The sequence below is a fragment of the Scomber japonicus genome, chromosome 2, assembly GCF_027409825.1.
Source record: "Scomber japonicus isolate fScoJap1 chromosome 2, fScoJap1.pri, whole genome shotgun sequence".
Classification (NCBI taxonomy): Eukaryota; Metazoa; Chordata; class Actinopteri; order Scombriformes; family Scombridae; genus Scomber; species Scomber japonicus.
In genome coordinates this window covers 30,912,174-30,937,059 of record NC_070579.1, presented here as the reverse complement: position 1 = coordinate 30,937,059, position 24,886 = coordinate 30,912,174, and the positions used below count along the sequence as shown (strand labels likewise).

Genomic DNA, 24,886 nt, shown 5'->3' with positions numbered 1-24,886 from the left:
ACAAAAACTACAAAAATAATATAGCTCCCATTCAAAAAGAGAACGAAAATCCTTAGAATTGTGGTCTTTTATTCCAGCCTTTGGCTTAATCTTTCCCTGGAATAAACAGACTGCACTACTCTACAATATATACAATATTTATAGCTTGCAGACTCTCAACAATCCACTGTAGCTTTCTTTTGAATGTTCATAATCTGAGGTTAACAATGTCTTTTTCCTGATTTAGGACAGCATGTAGGTGTGTATTTTATAAACCTACAAATAGGGACTGTGTCAGCACCTTCTGTTGAGACTCATCGACAATGCTCTCGTGGAGTTTTGAGCTGCCACAAAGCTTGGAATGGCCGATTCAACATGTGCTGGAGATCCACACAACTACGGTGCGACATCTGTACACCAGGTAACCAGCTCCATGGTACGAGGCCCTGCGAAGACCTAGACCAGCCCAGCTTCTCTGCACATTCGGTAGAATTGTCCCCGCTGTGCGATGAGGTTAGCTGGGGTGTCCATCTCAGCAATATGGCCTCTGTCCATAACAATGACTCTGTAAAGCAGCAAGAGGAGGACAAACACAGGTTTTAGATTCAGCATTTTTCATTTCTCTGGTGTAACGTATAGTGTATGTTAAGGACAATACTCTATGTTTCTGGGTATAACTGGACATGTGATTAGCATGTGGTTAGATTAGGGTTGTAGAATTTACTTCTTTTTTTTTTTAGAAAAGAATCTCAGACACATAAAACTAATAAAAGCAGCAAATCCTCCTATTTCAAAGGCTGTAAGAATCACATTTTTGTTATTTTTATTGATAATGACCTCAATAAATAATTCATTATCTAAACTGTCATTGATTATGTTGCCACAGGTCGAGGTCAATGCTTTATTGAATGCATAGTGTATTAACTTACTTGGTGTAGTCCATGATAGTGTTAAGGCGGTGAGCGACGGTCAGGACAGTGCAGTCTTCAAACTGTGTACGGATTGTTGACTGGATAAGTGTGTCTGTCTCCAGGTCCACAGCAGCTGTCGCCTCATCCAAAACCAGGATCTTGGTTTTTCTCAGCAAGGCTCTGGCAAGGCACACTAGCTGGCGCTGACCCAGACTACACAGACGATGAGAAGTTGGAGAGGAAGGGATAGAATCTCTTAGTTACGGACTGTATGTATGCTGCAATTCTGTGCAGATATCTATAATACTTTAGTGACTGACTGAGAAGGACAATGACAGTTTATGTGCATTGCAATATGTAATATCAATATACTCATCTATACCTGAGGTTTTCTCCTCCCTCTGAGCATTCATGGTTGAGTTTGTCTGGCAGATTAGAGACAAAGTTCTTGAGATGAGCGAGCTCCAATGAACTCCACACTTCTTCGTCGCTGTAGGTGTCAAAGGGGTCAAGATTCATTCGGAGGGAGCCAGAGAACAGCACAGGGTCCTGAGAGAGAGGACAGCAGATGTTATTTATCACAAAACTGACCACATTGGCAACAGGACAATTCAGTATGACTTGTATTGGCCACGGGTTGCTATTTCTGCAAACAGTTTATATGAGAAAAGCCAGGGGCTCAGTCTCTGTTAGTACTGCTGTTGTACCTGAGGAATGATAGTAATGCGTGATCGGAGGTCATGGAGTCCAATGTCGGCAATGTTGACTCCATCTATAAAGATCTTTCCCTTTGCTGCCTCTAAAATCCTGAAGATCCCCAAGGCAAGTGAGGACTTTCCTGCTCCTGTCCTGCCCACAATTCCAACCTGGAAAAGGTTTGTTTTAAAGTCAGACAGAGTTCTGTGAAAGCCACAGTAAACAGTGAAATTTATCCAGGGTTAAGACTGGTGAAAGTGTCTTATAACACAAGAAGACTCACCCTTTCTCTTTCGTGGATTTTTAAAGTAATGCCCTTCAGAGCCAACTCAAGGCCTTTACGGTACTGCAGCCCGTAGTCCTGGAAGTCTATGGTGCCATTCTGGGGCCAGGCCTGGGGCAAGGAGCTGCCCTCGATACTCCAACTGGCCTGTATTAGACGACAAAAAAGAGTAAGTAGAGAACATAAAAGGCCTCTGGTTGTATAGCATTGGATTCAATGTCTCGAGCAGTGATTTGTTACTGATACAGTCACAAAAGAAATTAATAAAGCCTATTTTAATAGTGTTTTTATAGTGGGAACACTGACCTCTTTAGCAGTTTCAGCATACTCATTTACTCTTTCCACAGAAACAATGTTGTTTTCAACATCGGTCCACGCTCTCACAATCCAGCTCAGGATTCCAGTCACCTGTAAAATGCAATGACACCATTTTTGTTTTCTCTTTTTCTGATAATGCAGTTATTTGCATTTGCAGTTAACGCATTGATGTTTCACAATGATTGCCTCTTGCTGCATGCAACAGTGTTGTGTAATTCATAAAAAAATGCCTCTTTGATGCTAATCAGTTAGGTATTGGGACTCCTCCAGGACTACTGTGTAAGTGTGTTTGTGTTTGTGGGCACAATCTCTTACCTGGAGGGAATGTGAAACGGCCAAACCAACTATGCCTGGACTCAGCGTGTTTTTTCCCATCACAGAGAGAATGGCAGCTGCTAACACCACACCATTACCAATAAATTCCAGGTTCACTGCCAGCCACCTGTGGATGTAACACTGATTTAGCTGTGGGCAGGCAAGTTCCAACCTGATCAAAATTGTCTCACTATTTGCTCAACTAGGTAATATAAAGCAATCAACAGTAACTATTGCTGCTATGAATCATTGCCTTTCTTCATCAACTGTCAACTATAAAAATTAATGTAGAAATTAAGTTAAAGCTTTTTATAATTATCACATATGATCTCACCGGGTGGCCACAAATCGGGGGAAGTAGGAGGTTTGATTGAAGTCTACCCTGTCATTGGCTTTCACAATGAACCTGGACTGGTCTCCAAAGGCCCGGATGACGCTGGCGCCCTGCACTGTCTCATTGAAGTGGGTGTAGATGGGCGAGCGGCTCACAGCCTCCAGCCTCCGCAGCTGACAGGATGTGGCAACGTAGAAGCTCTGTAGACCACAGTGGAAAAGTAAAACACTGGCTTTAATGAGTGAAACCAAAGAAGGAGCGCTCAGGGTTTTCCCATAATCCATAGTGAATGTCTGTAACATCTATGTCAGCAGGTGGGGAACAAAACACAGAAGTGAATGGCTAAATCAGCATGGTTGGTTTTGGAGACAGGAGCTTTCCAATAACAGTCTGTAATGGAACCCGGCTGTTGCTAAGCCACCTTTAACAAAACGCTGTCTAAAAGAAAAAGAAAAGAAAGATCAAAGTCATCAATGGTGGGTTGAAATGGTGAGTGAAAAATGTACCTGGACAAAGGCGTAGAGGAAAGCAAGGGGCAGGATGATCGCAGCTGCAAAGGGCGTCGCCATCAGCACAATGATGCAGACCTCCATGAGTTTAAAGACGTAGCTCAGCATCATCTTCAAACCCTCTGGCACCATGCAGTCAATGGCATCAATCTCCTTGGCGAAGCGGTTGAGTAGGTTGCCACTGGGCGTGCACTCGAAGAAAGACATGGGAGAGCGCAGCACGTTGATCAGCAGGTCCATGTGCAAGTGGCGAGAGGCTATGATGCCACAGACGGAGATAGCAACAGTTGTACCAAAGATAGCGACACCTGAAGAGAGATGAGAAGATGTTTGATTAAACCAGAACCAAGGATGAATTTATACTCTTCTATTCTCACATCTTGTAGAAGACAACTGCAAAAAATAAACATTTCATAGAGATATGTAAATCCATTTTCTATCCTTTTTTAAATTCTATGATAATAACTAACCTTGCGCCAAGCCCAGTGCCCCAAAGACGGTCAGTTTTAGATCTGTATCAATCTGGGTGCCGTTAACAACTGGGTCGTCAGCCCACATGCTGAGCCAGTAGTTGTAGGCCAGTGAAGCTCCCTGCTGAAAGGCGTACAGGAAGACGATGGGAACGATCATGGCTAAACCAATGGTCTTAAAGTACTTTTTGTACATCTCCAACTTCACCTGTAAAAAATAGCAAGTAAATAGTGAGTTTGTGAAATTTACAAGATAACTGGATTTGTCTTTTCAAATGTGTTTATTTGAAGCAGACTCTTGCTGAAGCCTCATTTGCCATCTTTAGAATCAATCTTACTCTTCCAGTGCGGGCCTTGTCAGCCTCCATCAGCTTGCCCAATTCCTCAGGGACCTGTTCCTGGTCTGTTTCAGACACGGGCTCCATATTCTGCAGGTTAGTATTAGTGGTGTCACCCCTGGAGGGCACAGAGAGGCCAGAGGTCAGTATCATAAGAAAGTGTTTGGGATGCCAAACATCTTAATGATATTGCAGTTTACTTACCCAATGAGCTGCTCCTGTGACAAGTCTCTGGAGAACGGCATGAATTCAACCATGCTGAGACGAGCATTGGACCTCCTGGAGCCAGCTACAAGAAGGAGAGATCCGTTTTTTATTATTGTAAGTTACAAATGCTATTTGTTATTTAAGTCATGTTTATTACGTATAATGTGCAATAGAAATAATTAAAACAACTGTCAAAAACTGATGACAGATGACAAAAACTGACTGAACTAAACCGTGTCTTTTAGATTTACAGATGAAATGACTCCTCACCTCTCTGTATGGCGCTCTCTTTTCGTTCTGTATTGGCAAAGGTGTGGATGAAGTCAGCAAAGGCTCCATGGCGGCCAAGGAGCTCCTGGTAGGAGCCACTCTCTGTGATTTCTCCATCTACTAGGACGAGGATGAGGTCTGCTTGCGGCAGGAAGCTCATCCCATGGGTCACCAGAATCCGGGTCTGTGTAGCAAGCCACACGAGTCAGAAAATTAGAATGTATGTACAATCCAACACTAAATTGAGCCTTTCATGAATGCAAAATTGTCGGCAAAGTGGCAATTCATATTTTATGATAACAATAACTTGTGGTTTAGGTGGTGAAAAGCTATGTTTTTAGACTTTGCAGCTGAATTGAACAGGCTGATTTGAAGGTTTCATTACGGGTATTACCTTGTCTCTGAGCACTCCTTTTGGTCCGATTACTTTGTCAAAGATGTGTTGACCCACATGTGCATCAACAGCAGACAGTGGATCATCCATCAGGTAAACATCAGCCTTCCTGTAGACAGCCCTTGCCAGGCTCACCCTCTGCTTCTGTCCACCTGAGAGGTTCAGTCCCTACATGGACAAAGTTGTTCGATAATTTTGAGACATACCTTATAGATATATACTTTAGATACAAGGCAGCATCTCACATGAATTATTTAAAAAGTACAACAAGAAATACCTTCTCTCCAATTTCTGTAGAATCTCCAGCAGGTAGGATGTCGAGGTCGGGCAGCAGGGCGCAAGCCTCTAGCACACGGTTGTACCATGTCTTTAGCTTCTCGCGACCAAAAATGATGTTGTCTTGGATTGTGGCATTCTGGATCCAGGCCTGCTGGGGCACATATGCCATGGAACCCTGTGAAGACAGATGTCAAAAGAGAAACTGTCAATATTTATTAAATCAAACCCGCAACTATGAATAGACCTTGCACATGGAACACAAACCCTGTACCTTAACAGTGACTTGGCCATTCCTTTTCTCTGTTTCCCCAAGCATGGCTGACAACAATGAGGACTTTCCACTGCCCACATGTCCAACCACAGCGACAAGGGAACCCCGTGGCACACGGACACTGATCCTGTGGACAAAGAGGTGAATTGTCCTGTAAGTGTCTCTTGATTTTATTGTAGATTAAGTCTTTTTCTATTCTTTTAAGTCATACCTTTTAAGACATGGAGGGCCCTCTGCAGACCAGCTGAAAGTGCCATTTTCTATCACCACATCTTCACCGTCTAAGTAAGAAAATAAGGTTAGATGAGCAAAAGCTACAATGAAAACCGAAGACAGGATATATTCTTCCAACCTGAGCAACAAACAAAACTTTCAAAACAATATTGCCCCCTTGAAGTTACTCGTCAGAATGTGGTCTGGGCATAATTACAAGTGAACTTGCTTAATCATAGAAATTACAGAGTTGTTGCTTTTTCACAAGCTGTCTTAGGAAGTGTTGACAGATTACAGACAGAAGAGTGCAGTATTTTTTGTTCAATTTTTCTATGAATCATATGTCTGAATTCATGCTGTGATTTATGTTCAACCACTAAATGGGAATGTACTATAATTACCCTGTCTACCAACCAGGCCGGGACCCAGGAAGTGACAGTGCATATGATCCATACAAGGCTGTGGTACTCCACAGATATAAACAACAAAATCATGTGGGCTGCTTATATTGATTTTGACAGCCTATGATTGCATGCACTATGGGAACAGAATTGTGGAAATTAAACAGCTCGGGATAGTAGTTTATTCATTCAATGTAATAGTTTATGCATGGGTGGGGCTCTTACCAGAACTCAATGGAGCCTTTGAGACATTGTCCACTTTCAGTTCCTCTGAGCACAGGTACTTTCCCAGACGTTTCAGTGAAACCACAGCCTGAAACAGAGTCATTGGTTAATTCTCTGACCTATGTTCATCATATGGGAACAAGAGAATATTACTCATCAGGCACTATCAGAGCATCCATGAGTATCAAATTTAAAATAAAATATTACTTACCTGCATGGTTGTGCTGATTGCAAATGGAAGCTGACTAAGTGGGGTCTTCAAAATGTTGATCAGCGCCATCGAGACAAAAACCTTCTGTGCATCCAGGACGTTGCGGTCATCGAGCATCACGTAGACTCCAAACATGGAAAAGGCAATCTGGGTGGAAAGAAGGACATTAAATGTTACATCCACGGACTGAAACTTGTGTGATGGATTAGCAGGTGTTATCCAAAATTCCCTTACAATCAACAAATCCCCTGAAAAAGACCAAAAGCAACAATGGGCTGATTTCTCTTAATACTGTTCCAATCATTTCTTCATCATCCGTCTTTTCATGGGATTTGTTGACGACGAGAGATATAAGGAATACCAGCATGTTCAGTTCAATGCTCTTACCAGGAACGAAGAGGAGTTAAAGGATGCAATGGAGATGGAATAAAGGATCTGAGACTTCTTCAGGGCCTTGAGCTCCTTTTCTCTGTAGCCCAAAACCTGCTCCAGGAAGGCCTTCTCCCAGGCATAAAACTTCAAGATCTTTATTCCATTCAGGATCTCATTCATCAGTCTGATGCGGCCATCCATAAACTTCATCTGGATCTCCTGTTGACCAGACAAAGAGGTTTTTTACATTTTATTATCTAAAGAACAGGCCACAGTGGAAAAACAATTATCAGACCAAACCCAATACATGCGTTTGTGAACATGGGTTTGTCTGCTCTCATTACAGCTGTAGTAGTTTTCTTGAACATCACAGAACTTGTTTAATTCAGTAAGAATTTATTGCTTGTTACATTTTAGTGATTTTTATGACAAGGAAACAACAAAGGGCCAGGAATGTGGTCGCCACATTCAAGGCCGAGTTCGATTAAATTGGCATCCAAATTTACAGAACCGTCTGTTGTTTCTCCAAAGAAATGAAAAATTATGTCTTCCTACTGCCCACCCTTTCCTGTCATTGTTTTTCAAACACATTATATGGGGCAGACATCAAAAGGACAAGAGAGAATGTACCATTCAGGCCAAACACCCACACAGCTTTTCAGCCACTATCTAAACCAGCTGTGGCATCCCTGACCCAACATGCCAGATGTCGGGGCTACTGGAGTGAAAGTGTGAAAAATTCCTTTAACAGCTTTTACCTGCAGCTTGCTTCTTTTCTTTGCTATGATTCCGTTCAGTGGAAAAATAAGGATGACTGTGGCAATTCCCGCCAAAGCAGATGGCCCAAGATGCTAAAAATTAAACAAAGAGGAGAAAAAAAGATAAAATTGTGTCAAAGGCTTTCCAGTTAAAATGCAGTTGTGCATGAATGAGAAGCGTTGTGAAAACACTACATTTGGACATACCTGCCAGAGGAAGAAGAGACAAAGAACAATTTCAATAGGTGCCAGCCATACAGCATTGAAGTACACCACAAAGTCCATGAGCTTCTGAGTGTCTGCTGAAACCAGATTCACAATCTCGCCCACAGTACAAGTCCTCCTGGCAGCACTGTTTATCACCAAAGACTGAATTGACAACAAAAGAGACAAAGACATTTTAGCCCTCAGTGCACTGTGTGTGTACAATATAATTTTAAACCCTCATAAAGATTTCAGACGATCGTTCATCTTAGGTAGAAGCTGTTAATCATGCAGTGTGTACTGTTTTCCAGTCAGGAAAGAAAGAAAGCTGTTGTTTTTGCCATTTAGAACGTAATTTATTGTGTCTAGAGGTTAGCGGCTACATGTCCGTGGATACAGATTTACCCACCTTCCTGTAAACCAAGCCCATAACAGCTGTCTTCACCCTCATCCCCACTGTGAAGCAAGTGTACATGTACTGATGGTTGAAGAGGGACTGGAGACAGGAGAGCAGGAACATAAGAGTGGCGTAGAAGTAGCCTTTCCACAATGGAGCATCCTCGTCTCTCATGAAACCCAGAAGAAGACTGTAAATGGAGATATGGTTGAGACTTAATTAGGATGTTCAGTTTTATATATAATGTATCAAAACCCCTTTTCTATGTATCATTTTTCCTGGAAAGTAGTGAATCCCATGAATCAAAACAAATGCAGACACGTTTTTACTCAGTCAACACATTATTCTACTCTTTTTTTTCATTCAATCTGTTATTATTTGTCTTTCATTGTGCTCTAAACCAATGGTATTGCCTTGAGCACTGCTGTGGCTGCTGGCCGACTAGTCCACACAAAGTAGCTCGGGTTGCACAACAGTGCTCAGCTTGTGGCCAGGCTGCCCTCACACTTGGCCAGTGGCTTCCTTATTGTGGTCCGCCAGCATTTCTGCCATTTAGAGCCTCCTCTCTCTCTGCCCATTGCCTTTCAGCGCCTCACTGTCCCCCTTAATGGAGCACAGAGGGCTGTGGTCTCGTCTACTTTTCTTGCTCACAGCTCCATGACCGTAATTAACACTTGCACTGATTCTGTGTTGTGCATCAACAACAACATTCCAGTCTGGCAAGTGGAATGGTGCGGCGGGTAGCGGGTTAACCATGACCTGCTTTCACTGCTGCCAGCTTCTGTTGTTGTTTGGTTGTTTGATGTCACAAATCATTAAAAATAGAACAAAAAAGGTGATATCTGAGATGATACAAACATTTAATACTTATATATCCATGGAGGTGTTAGTTAGACTGTTAAGAGTCTAAAGACTTTTCTTCTTTAAAAGATCATACCAAGAAAATATAATCTTTTTCAATTAAATTGAATTGCACAGTTCTTCCCCAAAACACAATAAAACCTATTGTTACTCTAGCCTGGATTGCTGTTCATCCAGGTGATTTCAATCTGACTTGAGGTTTGGAAATATTGGCTGCAGCTTTCCTTAATACAGTGCATTCAGTGCCATTTGGTTTGTGGGACTCAGAGCACTGAAAAAGTTATATTTATAAAAGTAATCTCTCTCCAAATACATGGTTACTTGGGATAATTTTATTGAGAATGTCTCTTTATCAAAGCACAACATCTCGAGTTCTATCTTCATACAGAGTGGAACCAACTAACAAACTTGTCACAACAACATCTGTGGATTATCTGCAAAACAGAAACGTTATTTTTGGGCCACCATAAACCAAAGTTCCATGGCTCTGTGTTCAGATACACCTAATATCTCCCAGCACTGATGAATCAGACCACAGCTATCTATTGCCAGTAAGGGATTGTGGTGCTCTGTCCATTCAAGTCTTACCTCAGTACTTGGGGGATGGCAAACATGAAGGCATCATGGAATATGATACACAGGGTACCAGTCAGGAAGTATGGACCAAACTTGCGAGCCAGCGTCCTGAGCAGGAAGAACCCAGAGCTCTGCTCCTTCTGCAGCTTCCTGAGGAGCTGAGCTTGGTCTGGCAGTCTGCTCCCCAGTGCCACACCCGACGCCAAGGCCTTCTCCTGCCTGCCAGAGGGAGAGAAGCGCATATGGTTACAGACAAGACATCTGTGTCAGAGATACTCCAACATGATGCTGGCGCCTTTCAAGTCTTTAATGTAAAACAGACTATAAAAACAAATGTTGTTATTCGTGCCATAACTGATGGACTCAAGAATTCGCCAGGGGCCGTATAAAGCATTATTCTCTGACATAGTTATTAGACTTAACAACGTATCTTCAAAGCAAAGGATCATGTTAACAAGTCTTGAAAATGACAGAGGGCTCTTGTCTTAACATTATGGTACTGGATGTCCTTAAGGGACTCTTCTGGACCTATTTTTGGCCTGGAATATCTCTTGTGATGAGACATCCTGAATTTCAATTAACCGCAATCATAGCTAAGTCAAGCTCTGCTTGGAACATTAATTCAAACAGTACCATGCTGCCATTTGACCATATTGCAATAAAATGGAATTGATTTCTTGGCTGTTAAGCTGTGAGAATAGTAAAAGCAGTACATTGGACCACAGGCCTGTGTTAAAATAGCAACCAGGCACAATATGAGCCAGAGGAAACATGAAAGACGACATGTGCACGTGCTGCACATGTCATCGTTTCCCTGTGAAAATTGGTCATCTGCAGTGCATTCAACTTACAGCTAGCAAGCCACAGCCAACAGTTGTTCATCAGGCAAGAAGGGACAAACAATATGTTGTTGCATTATGGGAGATGTAATGTTTTTGGAGCTTGACTTTTACTGGACACTAAAAGTCAGGATGTCTTGGCCTCTGTTTCTTCAATTTTGAACATTCTTTATGTACTATGTCTCTTGAGACTCCCTCAATATCATGGAAGCACCACACTAAATCAGTAGGGTTCCTCTTTAAACTATACCAGACGTCAATCATCAGAAAGTCTCACTTTTGAATTTTGGCACATTCAGCTGTCCAGTCCTCTTGCAGCTCAGAGATGATCTTCTGTGATGTGTCTTCCTGTCTCAGCGTCCATAGGTCCTCTGCTACCAGCGGAGAACGATATCCTTTCACAACAAGCCTGAGGGGAGAGAGCATGGGGATGACTCACATGCATGATCATCAACAAAACACACGTTATTATTGTAAACAAGTAGAAACAGTTGCTGTAGTGAGTCAGCCAATGGCTAAAAATTAGTGGTTTTGGGAAACCATCTTACCCAGTGAACCACCAGAAGAGGATCTTTGACAGGAAAGAGGCATCTTTAACTGGACAGGGATTCTGCAACAGATTAAAGACCAAACTCACTGTTGTTTTCGCAGTAAATCTCTCACCACTTAAGTACAGACAGCAGTTTCCCCGAGACAGTTGATTGGTGGTTGAATGGTGCACTTGTGAGGAGTGTGTTTAGGAACGCAAATGAGTGTAAACAGCACGATACAGTCAGGTGGTCCACTGTAGGAAGCAGAGGCCATGAACTACCATTGGACAGAATAAATAGAGTTCAATTTTAACTCAGGGTGAAGATGACGTTTTGAGGTCTAGTGCAGACAGAGTGGAAATGTGTCATCACAAACTGTCCAATAGGGGATATACATGCACATGGATACACACACACACAGAAAGTTTGTCCTTTGTGCTTTAAGGCATCTCTCCACCCTGACACCCCCTCACCAGCGTGTTTGCTCTCTTTATTACCCGCACTCTCGCTCCTCATCCCTCACTTCCTCTCTTCCTGTGAGTAACTCTAACCAGAGCACGGGGTGGAGAGGCGGAGGAGGTGGAGGAAGAAGAGGACACACCAAGGAGCGACCAATGGGTGTGTCCACCATGCCAGACTGCGGCTTCTGTACCCTCAGCCGACTTGCTACCGGCCAAGAATTTGTGAGGGACTTTTCCAGCTATTTTGATTGTTTATCACCGGGGAAATATGACGTCACATGCCTGTTTGATTGATTAGAGGCTCATTTTCATTTACCTGTCAGTTGCCCTGTATCCGCTTGCTATTTTGAGCCTGAAAATGTTTGGTCAGTCTCATGTTTAATGGTACAGTGAGATGTGGATTTGTATTAAGTAATGGCTTTGCTGTTGTGTGAGCAGTGGTTGTTATGTTATTCAAAGCTGAAGTGAGTGACTCGCGTTCATGGTATGCAGGGAGAACAACAACAAAGACACACACGCTCATTCACACTCTCCTCATAGGAAGCCAAAGCGGTGAAGGGAGAGTGGGAGAGGAAGGAGGGAGGAGGTGGATCACATCATTTCCTCCAAAAGGGAAAGTGCCCTGACAACAAAAGTTGGAAACCACAATATAGCTGCCCAGGCATTTTCTTTCCTGGGTACTGGATTAGAGTGGACGTTTTGACGGAAGTGGGATACATTCTCCTCTGCCTACCTTTTCCAAGACGGGTTTTCCCTCTGGAGGCTGGTCAGCAAAACAGCACAGGAAGAGCTGGGCCAGTTGAATTGTGAAATAGGAGAAGAAGGCGACGTATCGGACAATATCAGAGGTGATGCCCTGTGGAGTAAGAAAACACAGAGAAAGGAAACTGCTTAAAATCTAAAAAAGCATTTTAAATTGAAGTTAAAGTTTTTAAAAAGTTTTTTTAAATTTTAGTTTAATCTGTCACAGACAAGTTTTGTAAGTTAGTCTTTTATTTTAAACCAGTGATAAAATGAATTGGCTTTGTGGTTAAGTGCGTGTCACAGAAAATAATATTGTTCTTACATCAAGACATAAGGTTTTTAAATAGGATTAAATTGTCTGTTGGTTGCCTCATTTCTTTTAGCATTGCTTAACAAATCACACAACATCCTGTGGTATACAACGCCATTCATTCACTGTGGCTTTGTGTGTAGTTTCACAACAGTCACAGCACTCAATTCATTATGTTGCTTTTCCTATGCGTACACATTGTATAGCAGAGGATATGGTTTATACACCAAGATCACAGACACAATAAAGTGTATTTTGGACCTTTAAGCTACATCGGTTTGAAAACCCAAAGTCTTTAATGGTTTACTTTAAATAAATGAAGTGATAGTTAAAGCTGCCTTTCAGTCACGCTAAAAGCCCATATCTGTAAATAGGGAGATTGTGGTTTTACAAACCAGCACACTTAGTTTCAATCAAAGGAGCAGCTGCGATATTAACCACTCAGAGTCGACTTTTGTGAAATGTAGGACTTGCATGTTATTCTTGACATACAGAAACTGTGGGTTTTGGCAGACGTATTGTTTACTACTGGGTTGATGCCACTGCCACAGCCAGTCCGTTGTGCATGCATGTGAGTATGCAAGAAAGTCAGAGCCATGGTAAACAGTAAAGTGATTTTCTATGAAAAGTGTGGTGCTATGCCCAGAAAGGAGATACGAAGGGGCCAAATGGATCCGGCCACACAGAGAAAAACAGGGTCAGGATGGTCGGAGAGTGGGTGGGAAAAATGTAGGTCAAGCAACTAAGAATGGCCAAGGGTCCACAAACATGAACTCTGTCAACTCAAGCCTTCAACACTGTGATGTGAATTAGACACTTTCTTTATAAATATTTAGAAAATGTTTCAGTACGATATGTAAATGTGAGCTGACTGATGAGCTGTGTCACTTTTGTTCTTTTACCTGGTTTGTCTGCCAAAGAAGAAAAATACTTTTATATTATCTATTAACTATAGTAAAACATTTTAAAACACATGCTGTAGCATAAACACATAAACCATAAACCTGTTACTGAATATACAGTACTAGTATATACTGAAAATAGTTCAGATGAATTGGGAAAGGATGAGATGGGTAATGGAGAGTTTTAAAGTTAGAGAAACATATTTGTATGTATGTATGTATGTTTTTGGAATGAGGTATATTTGTCTTAGATGTCCCCATTATTTTTACATTGCATGTGAGGTCCAGTTCAGCTTTAAACTGATAATGGGACTGAGGTATATAATCCTTAACAGTTTCTATTGTAGCTGTATAGCTGTATTAAATAAATCATTTGACATTTTGGGAAATACACTTTTCTCTTGTCAAGATGTTATGTCTGTCCAAAGGAATAGATATGGATGAAGCAAATTGAATAAGTGTTAATTTGTGAGTTTTAGAGGGGCTGGTAAACCGATTTTACAGGGTCAGTCAAGTTGTTTCCCCACTTGCCGTAGTTCTCTGATGACTCCGCAGAGGTTGGGTGTACACGTGATGTGCCAGCGGAGGAGTACAGAGCACGGGTAGACAATTTTGTTTAGTGGCCTGGAAGAAATCATCTGCTTCCGAACATGGCCAAGACTACATAGATGGTGATCGTCTTCAGAAAGATGAGGACGGCTACGCAACCCTTTTTGTATTCTGGGAGAGGATGTTGGCATGGTGGTGGACAACAAGTACTTCAGCATCCACATGGACAACAGATTAAATTGGAAGATTTGGAACTGATTGAGAAGGCTTCAAATCAGACACATTTGAAGTTGTGGTGGAGAGGAGAACAAACTGAACAAACTATCTGCTATGGATAATCCTGACAACCCTCTCCGCCACCTACTGGACAAAGAGCGGAGCACTTTCTCCAACAGACTGGTTCAACTTCACAGTCAGAAGGACCAATACGGCAAAAAGCAAGAACTCTTTAAAACACCTGACAAACTATTCCCACAACAGGTGTTACGTCATTAGTTTTTGTATGACTTCCTTTCTTTTATTGGTTTCATGGTGCAGTAAGTGGTACTTGTTCCATCTTATGAACTTCATAATTGTCTTCATCATCTCCAGAAGTCCAACTATGGCTGTATCATCTGAAAATCTGACATTTATAAAACCTGATGTGTTGACTCCCGTGACTAACCAAGGCATATCAATGCAGGTCATCAGTATGTAGATAAGCGATGTGGGGAAGAGTTATATGGGTGGTTATTGTGTGTATCCTATGTGCATGTATGCGGTTGTATAAAATGGAAACATCTGTGTCTAAAGTCTAAATGGCTTTGCATTATGTGCGGATACATAGATTTCCATCTGGCTGTGTTTACAGCAGTGTAGGCCCATAAACACAGCACTGACGTTCCTCTGGTCTGACCCTGGGCTGCCATGTCTCACCAGCATTTATCTCAGGGCCATCATTATTCTCCCCCAAGCAGTGTGGGAATGTCACACTGAGGACGATAAAACAGAAATATGGATGTGTGCGTGTTTGTGTGTTTTTATAGAAATGCAAACGCAACTGCCCCACGGCTTCATTCACTTAAATAGAAACTTACCCCATACAACAATGATTGCAGTGTCTGACAGAAGACGCAGGAAGAAAAGAAAAACTTAAACACACCCAGGCTTGACCAGAATTGGCAGTGTCATCCTCCAGCACTTGGTTAACTTTAGGTTATCTTGGTTAAAATTGTGAGATGAAATAGAAACTCTTTGCTGACACAGGGTATATCTCAAGCTGTGCTGCTGGAGTCTTATGTCTAGACTATGGGTAGGAGCAGGCCTGATTAGATATCCCTGCATGGTGTTTTGACACTGCAGGTTCACTGAGTTCATGCCTGACAAACACATTCACTTTGGCTGTGATTTGATTTTCATTTAGAGGATTGCTGTGCTTTTGAAAGCTTGGAATAAACAACATTATATATGTTAACATGAAGGATAGGGTAAAAATATTCAAATGATCCAGTATGGTATTAATACTCCATGTTAATTGTTAGGACAAACATACCTCATCCATGGCCAGCTGGATCTTCGCTCTGAGAGGCACTAGGGAGCAAACAACTGCCAAGACCCAGAACAGGAAGAGGAATATAGAGGAACGACAGCCTCTTATTCTTTCCAACTGGATGATGCATAAGGTCAGGATCTAGACAGAGACAGAGAATGAATACTGAATTTAAAAATTCACATGTGAGTAACAGAAACCATTCTGACCCAGAAAGCAGAGAGCCAAATCTCCAATCTGGTGCCGCAATGATGAACAGTTTGGAGCGAATCCTTGTAGTACAATGACGGGAAAAAAGATTTTGAAGCTCACACTGACTTTTTGGACTCAAATCTCATTTACATTTCAGAGTTTTACATTATAGTTACAATGAGTTCTAAACCATCAAAAACTAACTTCTTTTTATGAGACTAGTGATTTTATATGAACTCCATTCAGCACAACCACTTACTGCTACATCATTTCAATTCAACAGAAGAAAATAAAGCACTATCTTTCCTGTATTAGCAGTCAATGTCACTGCCAATGTTTATAGCAGAGCATAGAAGATTTAGTCTGATCTAATGCAGCGGATGGTGGTTTTGAGAAAGAATTGGGTTTCTGGGATTTCCCTGGCCACAGACACAGATGGGATCTGGCTGACGTCTGCCTATAAAAAATGACACATGTACGGTATGCTGCACGCCTTCCACATATTGCCATTACTTAATTTCATTTTATACTCTCCTCAAAGAAACCTCGATACTGTGACATTTTCTCAAAAATAGGACTGATTCAGTGTTTGGACATGGCTGCCTCTCATCAGTCATGCATCTGCTGTTGAACCACAGTAAGAAAGATTTTCACATTAATAACCTGATACATTTTAGGGGAGAGGGAGAACATCTTTATGTGCCTTGTTGATATTAGCAACGTCCAGAATTCTAATATGTTTGGTGTGTTGACAAAATGATTATTTATTCTTTTTACTTGTTCTTTCTCCCTACAAACCTGAAACTTTTCAGGGGGGGTTGTAATGTATCTCAGCAAACATGGAGAAGTCTGGGGAACAGCTTGCCAGTCCATCGAGGAATGACTGTAGAAAGATATATATTCGTACTTGTGGAATTTAGATTCTCCAGTCAACCCGTATTGTATATCACTGATTTTATTTGAGCTTTTTCCATGAACAGCTGTCTACTGCATTTGAGGGACTCCTTTCACATAGTCTTTGTATCCATTGTTTATATAAAAAATATTGATCAGTGCAGCTGATTCTGATTTTCTGTACTGCACCTGTAGTTTTCCTTTAGGTGAACTCTAGCGAAAGCAATGTGTATACTAGTACTAACCCTAAGGTAAGAACTTTATGTTCCTGACTGCTGATACTTTGGTTAAGGCTACATCAGCTCTAGTCCAAACCTTCATATAAGTGATGGAAATGTATAGCTCAGGTCAGCATCTGAGGGCAAGGTCCTATTATAGCCTTCCGCTCTGACGCCATATTGCTGTAACCATCGGCCCATCTGTTTGTATAAGTCTGTGGGTGGAACTAAGTCATCGCTAAGCCCCAAATCAAAACCCTACCTTATAATTACATAGGAAGTGTGCAGTGCTGGGGAAGGAATAGGAGTTTTACGTCATGGTATTGCTGATTATAGTCAGTGTCGTGTGGACTTTTCATCAATATCTACCACGATCCATTCATGGCCTGAATGACTTGAACAAAACAGTTTCCATACATTAAGGCAATACAACAAGTCGGTGGGAGTAACAAGAGCACAGTGTTCCAGGCTTGCACTCAAGGAATGGGTGGTGGTGGGTGGCTACAATCAACGTCTAGAAAATTATATCCTTTAATATAAATAGGTCTGGCAAGTAGATCTTAAAGATTTGTGACATGCTCTTATATCATTCAGCAGATGTTTGTTTTCTGCCCTGCAGCTGTGATAGATGATATCCTCAAAATAAATTACCTTTTTAGAAATATATCCCTTAATATAAGAGATGTCTCAGTGTATTTTTATCCAAACACGTGATGGTATGATATTTACTCAGGAGTCTATAAAGACCGCAGGTGGGCAAACCTGTCTGACCTGTAGAGAGTGAGACTGTGTAGAAATTGTATAAGGCTGCAGAGAGAGGAAGCTTTGTGAGTAAAGCTATATGGCTCTGTGGGCATACAAGTAAGCCTTCCCTTCTGGGCTTTGCACTGATGTTCTGCATTGTAAATCTTACATCACTCTGTGCGGGATAAACAGCATTTTATACTTGCAATGCCACCCATGTTGTGAGCTGCACCCCTCTTCTATGTGCTCCTACTCGTCGGTTAAAATCTGCAGAAAACGAGTAGGATCAATGTCTTGAGAAACATTCATACTCATCATCCATCAACACAAGCCATGGAAAAACATTTTTATGATTGCACACCAGTCCTTATCTCCTCTAAATAGTGTTTTGTAACCCACCAGGATCCAGGTACGGGAGCCATTATGGTTTAATTCAAGATGTTTAAATAGAGAAAAGACAAACAAAATTTGTGAAGATTATAGATCCCATCTAGACTGCATACATCTGCACCAGTCTTGCGCTGATTTGGATCTAAACATTTGAGTTGTTTAAGCTGTTGCTCTTTAGACTTGGACATACGATCTCCATTCTACTGATTTTGGGTATGGTTTCGTTGTCACATTTGTTTATTTAAAGCTACAGGTTTTTGTTCCAAGGTAAATGTCTTTTATTCTTCCTTTCTTTGGAGACATTCCAACGAAACATGTTGTGCCTTAAAGGGGACCTAAATGTATTGTGCTCATTTAGAACTCAGTTCTTTTTTGGATTCCTCTAGTGTGGCTGTGCAGGATTCACAGTTTAAAAAAATCTTTATTTATCATATCCTGGCCCATTATGTAGACCCACAATTTAGCCTCTGTCTTTAACAGGCAGTTTTAACTCATGTCTCTTTAAGGCTGATGACCCCACTTTGTTCTGATTGGCCAGCTTTACAGAAGCTGCAGAGGGGCAGCCTATGAGTTGTGTTAAGTTGCCACTGATGGGAACCCAACATTTCCGGCTTTACTTTTTCAGATTAAAATCTCTTTAAAAAAATATATTTTTATTGTGAAGAATTTACAGAAGTGAAACGTGTTCTTCACTAAATTAGCAGAGCTCATTAGCGATGCTAAAAATCAGTCAAATAACAAGATGTGCTTATATTTGTCATAAGGAATAGTACAGGCAGAAACTGCAGGAGGGATGATGAAGAGCTGCAGACTATCAGCACACCTTGAGTAGGTGTACAATTTACTTTTCATTGCTGTGCTGTTTAATGGAGTTATGGCTACCCCCCAAAGTGTGTGGAGCAGATGACTATAAAGAAATCTGCCATGATATAACTATAAGTTGTTGGAACCTCTTGACTGGACAAATACTGACTGTCCACTTGATGTTCCAGAGTGAGTCAATGCTCACAGCTTATTACATCTGTTACAACTTTACAACGTTTAATTAAAAAATAAGATTTCTTTATGACATTGCAGCACCTACCCATGACATTTTTCATTTTATTGAAACTTTGTTTATACTGATTCCACATCAAATACTAATTGATGTTAGCACATAAGTACTCTGCAAAGTTATGAGTGATGGTCAAATACAGCCTGTGTTTACAGGATACTGTGATATTTGCATTGCCTGCAACATGATGAATCTATCCCTGGTTGCGCAGCTTTGCACCTCAGTGTCTAGCCAACATATGGTGCATACGCTATATATTCTTTCATGTGTCTGTACATTGGCATGTGAGCTAGTGGGATGCAGGCTGAAATATTCACAAAACTTCCCTGTTGCCTGGAACAACACTGGAGTGATGTCAGATGTGTGATTTGGGCAGTGAATCAGTTGCATAGCTCAATAGGCAAAGCTTTTTTCACACACAAACTCTGGTTGAATCACTCTCTGTATGGATGGACAGTGTCTAACAAACAAATACGAGAGAATAAAGTAAAAAAGATCCTCAGTATTTACCACAGTCATGCTGCGTATGATGGGGCTGAGTAGGAAGACCATGTGATGCTGAATCTCCTGGCTCCTCTCCAGCAGGATATAGAAGAACTCCACAAAGCCAAAAGAGGCAAGCAGGAAACCCAGCACCTGAGCAAGACAGGCAGATAACAGGAGACTGCGTTCAAATTTGCAAGTATATTTGAGTTCATATTAAGAGATGTACTGTTTTTGTTTTTTTTTTCTCAGTGAAAGATAAAACAGTGTGACTTCTCACCATCTTGGCAGTGCAGAGGCAGGACATTTGAATTCGACCGCGGTCATGGCAGTAGAGGTGAAGGCAGTAGAAGGGTGCCAGCAACCAGAGATAGACACATGGGACCCACACCAGGATTGTGTTCTGAAAACATTGGGTCAGGTCTGGGTTGGCTGTGTACCACGTACGGTTCCAGTCCTGCAACAGAGACGAAATAAGAAAGTTCAGATCATGAAAATATATCTAAAAGTAAAAAATATAGCATATACTGTGAGACTATATTCATCATCTGACAGAGGATGCAGGTGCAGGTCGTACATTTCATCTGTCAAGGCAGTGGAGAGTGAAACCACAGCCAGTCAACAGAATATGAGTGTATGCTGATGCCTGACAAGAGTGTGAGTATGAAGAGGCCTTCTTTTTTCTAAAATTGTGAGTCACTTAACTTTGGATTTGTTTCTAACCATGTCTCTGGCTTGTGTCCTAATTTGAGTAGGACAATGTAAACTATCAACACATTAAATCACGAGGTCAAAGATTATAATAATAATACTGGGGAAATGCAGTCAAATGTGTTGAGATTATGTAACAGCAGCAGAACCACGATAGGTCGTCTGTTGTAAAAAAAAATATATAGTTAAGTGACTTGTTGTTGTCTTACTTCCCTTGTTTATCACCTCACTGGCCTAATGAGGGGCAGGGTGTCTGGCTATGCTAACGAGACTGCCCTGCGGAGTCACCACACAGGAAGTGGTTTAAAGCTTCTAGCATGGCGGAGCAGTCTGGCCCTGCTGGTAGACTCCCAACTGGGATAGGGGAGAGTGACCACAATTGATGGCAGCTGCAGAATCATTATTTAACAACTGTTCACCCACAGCCCCTCCAGTGAACCGCAGCAGATGAGATGTACTTTATACAGGTAAACAGGAGGGGCATGTCCCAGCATGAATAGTGATTAATTCAAGTTTACCATCAATCGCTACAGTTTGCTGCCTCAGGAGTCACAAGGATCTGAGTCATGTGCTGACTGTAGACTAACTGTTTCAGTTTAAATCAAAGCTGGTACGTGTCTTTAACTACTTCACCACAGGGTCACAAAAGTAATATTGCCACATAAATACTCATCACATAAGTAGTAGTAGGTTTATATAATGAAAGCACGTTTTCGCACGTACTGTATACTAGTGGTCTCTGTGCGCACTGATGTACCAAAGTCCATTTAAGTGATAAATCTCTTGAGAGTCAGTGAGTGGGAGGCTGCTTTCACAGACCCTTCTCACTCCTGTGGTAAATTGCAGGCGGATGAACAGAGCGATTTCTGTATGTAATCCAACTGGTCAAACACAGTCCAAAATTTTTCGTGTGTATTTTGCTCAGTACTTATCCTGTTCATCACCTTTGGCTAAAGTGGTTACAGTAAACTAGTACATGCCAGAGCCTTGGGTCCTATTTTTACCTGACAAACACAGGGATGTGAAACCAGAGAATATAGACTTTACTGTACTGCAAATCCGTCTAATGTCCTTATTACATCATGACCATTTGATAGACAGGCTGAGTATCTAAAATCCTGTTGTAATGCAATGCATGAGCTAATATTTGGCTGAATTGATCAAATCTTGCGCTAGGTTGTGAGCCAAAACCAATTTTTGTGTTTGGTTTTGAAACAGCACCATGCACCTAATGTGAATATGTGGCAAGGATAAATTAAACACACTGTAATTTTAGGTTACATCAATCACTGTCCTGACAGTTTCTAGACTTTGTCCTGATTCCAAATTACAGGATGACTTGATTTAAATAGAACACAATGCTAGCTCCTAAATTGGCCCCTTTGTCCACCTTAAAGAGATTGAAAGCTAGGTGTTTCTGGATCAAACCTCCTCTGCTGAGCTGGATTGTGCACATTGTAGCCACATATATCCCCATCACTACCCCGGGGCTGTGACTAGTGGGTTAGCAATGACGCAATCTCAAAAGCATGTGGAAGGTTGATTACTAGAGTTAAAAACTGAAGGTAGTTTGCTGCCAACATGAGACAAAAACATCTGTTAAAACATCCGCCCTGCTATGTGATGGATGTTCTCTTGCTAACAATATAATAACATTATCTGTACTTTGAACTTTTACTGCAAAGAGAGATGCATGTGATGACACACACTTTACTTTCACTTTATCTACAAAGTTTGATGGCTGTTGTTGTTTTTCAGGGTTTGCAGGAGCAAAAACCCGAGAATGAGCTGTAATGAGAAACAGAAACACAGAGTGAGAGAGCAGGGAAGAGTGGAAATAGAGGCTAGATGGGACCGAGAGTATTCAATAATTTTGGCATGCCAGCTGGATTGCAGCCATCCTTATATTTTCGAGCCGAGATACAGAATGTGGAGGTTTGCTAATATACAAGACAAGAGCCTTTCCAACAACAGCAGCTCATCCAGTGTGACGCATCTCTTTCCTTTCAGCATCTCATTGTGCTGAATCACAGAGTAGAGTGACGGTAAATACAACTCTGATACACATCAAAGACAAACTTTCTCATTCAGCCTTGCATTGGATTGGATTTCTAATGCACTCTCGGTACACAGGCTGCAAACTGAGAAGGTTGGTGTGTGGTATGGTGTTTTTCTTCCTGCACTGCTATGTGCTCACATTTTAAGTAGCCACATGGTCCCCATTTTCCTCATTCTATTATTTAGTCAAAATCTGGGTCTGTTCTGCAAAAAATGTGTTTTATGCTGATTAACAGCATGGTTGATGGCTAATGTTACTAAAGCTAGTGACATTCATTATTTTCTGGATTAAACAATTTTATTAGTGCAAGTAAGCGAAAGATCAAATTGATCTCATTGTGCTATGCACCTAAATGATCTCATTGTGTTATGCACCTAAATTTCTATAAACAACAGTGGATGCTCAACATTCAACTTCAAAATGACAAAAACAGGAATATTTAGTAACTGATAGACATGACAGTGTTTGCCTATCAATTGAACATGTATTCTGCAACATTAACTGACTGGCAAAAAAAACAAAAACATCTCTTCATACCTGTTGTCGAGATGGTTTACATCAAGAAATGAGAGTTCAGGGTCAGTGAACACATCTCAAACTCACCCACAGAGGGTCCAGGCCACTGAGTCTGCAAAAGGCATCCATCCACTCGCTTGCTCCTTCCTCCCTGATGCTCCACTTGTTGGGGTCGAACTCCTCACGCTGGGCAGCACACACTCAGCACCAGTGTGCTTTGTGTGTATGTATGAGTGGGGATTAAGAGTGAGGCGTGTGTCCTTCTTAGACTTTTCTTCACTAGGTAATGGTAGTATTTCTTGGGTTTAGCCTGTTCCTGCTTGTCTGTCTGGGTGGCAAGCTAAATGTTTATTTGTATGAGAGTGTTTGAGTATCTCTGTGTGATTTTTCCTCCCCTTTAATAAAACATCTTCTCTCAATGAAACTCTGTTTCTGTCTGCCTTGCTGTTTGAACTGCTGCTGCCCTGAGATCCTGTGTCTTTCTGACTCTCTCTCCGTCTGCCTGCTGTTTATGAGTGTGTCTCCTTGTTGGGTGGGTGGAAATATTTCTCTCTCTCTCTCTCTCTCTCTCTCTCTCTCTCTCTCTCTCACTCACACCCCTCTCTTCTCTCCCACATCTGCTGGATTTCGATCAAAACACCACAGCTACTCCCCTTAATGGGATGACAGTCCCACACCCAGACACACTCCTCCCACTTTCACTCGCTACCCCTTACCTCCTTTTTAGCTCCTTCTTTCCCCCCTTATTTTCCCCACATCCCAAACCACCAGTCGTCTGACCACACAGTGTCTGTTTGTGCAAAATGAGCCTAGCAATGCTCAGATAATTGCCATGATTTCAAGATCTTCCCTAAACTCAAATCCAAGATATTAGGAACCACTGTTCACTGTTGTTGTGTGACATTTTTTCAAATCTATTAGCAATGTGGTGCAAAGCTCAACATACTAGAAACCCCCCCAAGTGGACACAACATGCTGGATTGAATTATTTTTTTCAGCCCCGAAACAGAATGATTTGATTATTTGCTGTTGTATTGAAAATGTAAAACCACCTCAGTGACTTAAAGCATCACATGCATTTCCAAATATTGCTTAAGAAAAACTTGCTGATATTGTAAGAAAACAGTATATGTGGTTAATTAGTCATCTATGTCGGACTGGGAATTGCAACTGTAAGTGGAAAATATGATGTAATCATGCAACTTTGTCATAAAGTGGCATACTGAATTAGAGAGGGGTTAACTTTTTAAACTCTGTGGCAATTTTGTCAGTAAAGTAACACTGATGGAAACAAAAGGGACTTAATTAATAACAGCAACATTAACAGAAAGTTATCAGTGCTGTTTGCGTGTTGAAAGGCATGTGCGCAAATATCTCAATAACTGACATACTGACACACAAAACTTGGGGTTTAAAAAAATACTTGTTAAATGAAAAATACAGCTAAATCTGTCTCCGGATGTATTAGTCCACCCCCTATATGCATAAAAACAAGTGTATTTAAAGCTCTTTGTAGTCTGCTGAGAAGCATCATCGAATGGCGTGATGATGGTCACCCTGGTCAAAACGCAGGGGAAAACTTCAGCATAGCAGCTGCGCAGGAAAGTATGACACTGTCTTGACTGGGACTAACACCGCCGCCATCATCACCACCGCACAGAAGAAACATGGAAAGCTTGGCAGAGAAGCAGACCACCACCAGGTCCAGTGTCTCGCCATGTGCAAATATGAGATTATTATTCTTTTAAAAATGAGTCATCATTTTATGTTTCTCTTTCAGGCCGGCGAGTGTTTTTATTTGGTGCTTCAGATCCTGCTGCAAAACGATGAGAATTATGTAACATGACACATGTGAATTCATTTGAATGTGAAATAAATACAAAAAAAAGTTGAAGCTGTTGTTTTATGGTTCAAGTCGAGGTGACATAGAGACGGGGAACTGAAGTTATAATTGTGGTTAAAAATACTGG

At 41.4% G+C, this 24,886-nt stretch overlaps 1 protein-coding gene across 1 annotated transcript; it reads right to left on the bottom strand.

Moving 5' to 3' along the window:
- Positions 1-318: 318 nt before the first annotated feature.
- Positions 319-23,045, bottom strand: abcc6a (ATP-binding cassette, sub-family C (CFTR/MRP), member 6a). The gene is made up of 31 exons (XM_053336101.1): positions 23,004-23,045; positions 19,911-20,087; positions 19,658-19,783; positions 15,659-15,796; positions 12,356-12,478; positions 11,180-11,241; positions 10,909-11,040; positions 9,805-10,011; positions 8,368-8,545; positions 7,962-8,123; positions 7,755-7,847; positions 7,012-7,215; positions 6,625-6,771; positions 6,414-6,501; positions 5,786-5,855; positions 5,575-5,701; positions 5,302-5,478; positions 5,025-5,192; positions 4,631-4,814; positions 4,358-4,442; positions 4,154-4,271; positions 3,816-4,023; positions 3,343-3,653; positions 2,837-3,036; positions 2,503-2,629; positions 2,176-2,277; positions 1,870-2,016; positions 1,598-1,756; positions 1,273-1,439; positions 909-1,103; positions 319-544 (listed from the first exon to the last, which is right to left on the bottom strand). The coding sequence occupies exons 1-31, from the start codon at positions 23,043-23,045 to the stop codon at positions 436-438; spliced, it is 4,533 nt and encodes a 1,510-aa protein (XP_053192076.1). The 3' UTR covers positions 319-435.
- Between the last annotated feature and the right edge of the window lie 1,841 nt (positions 23,046-24,886).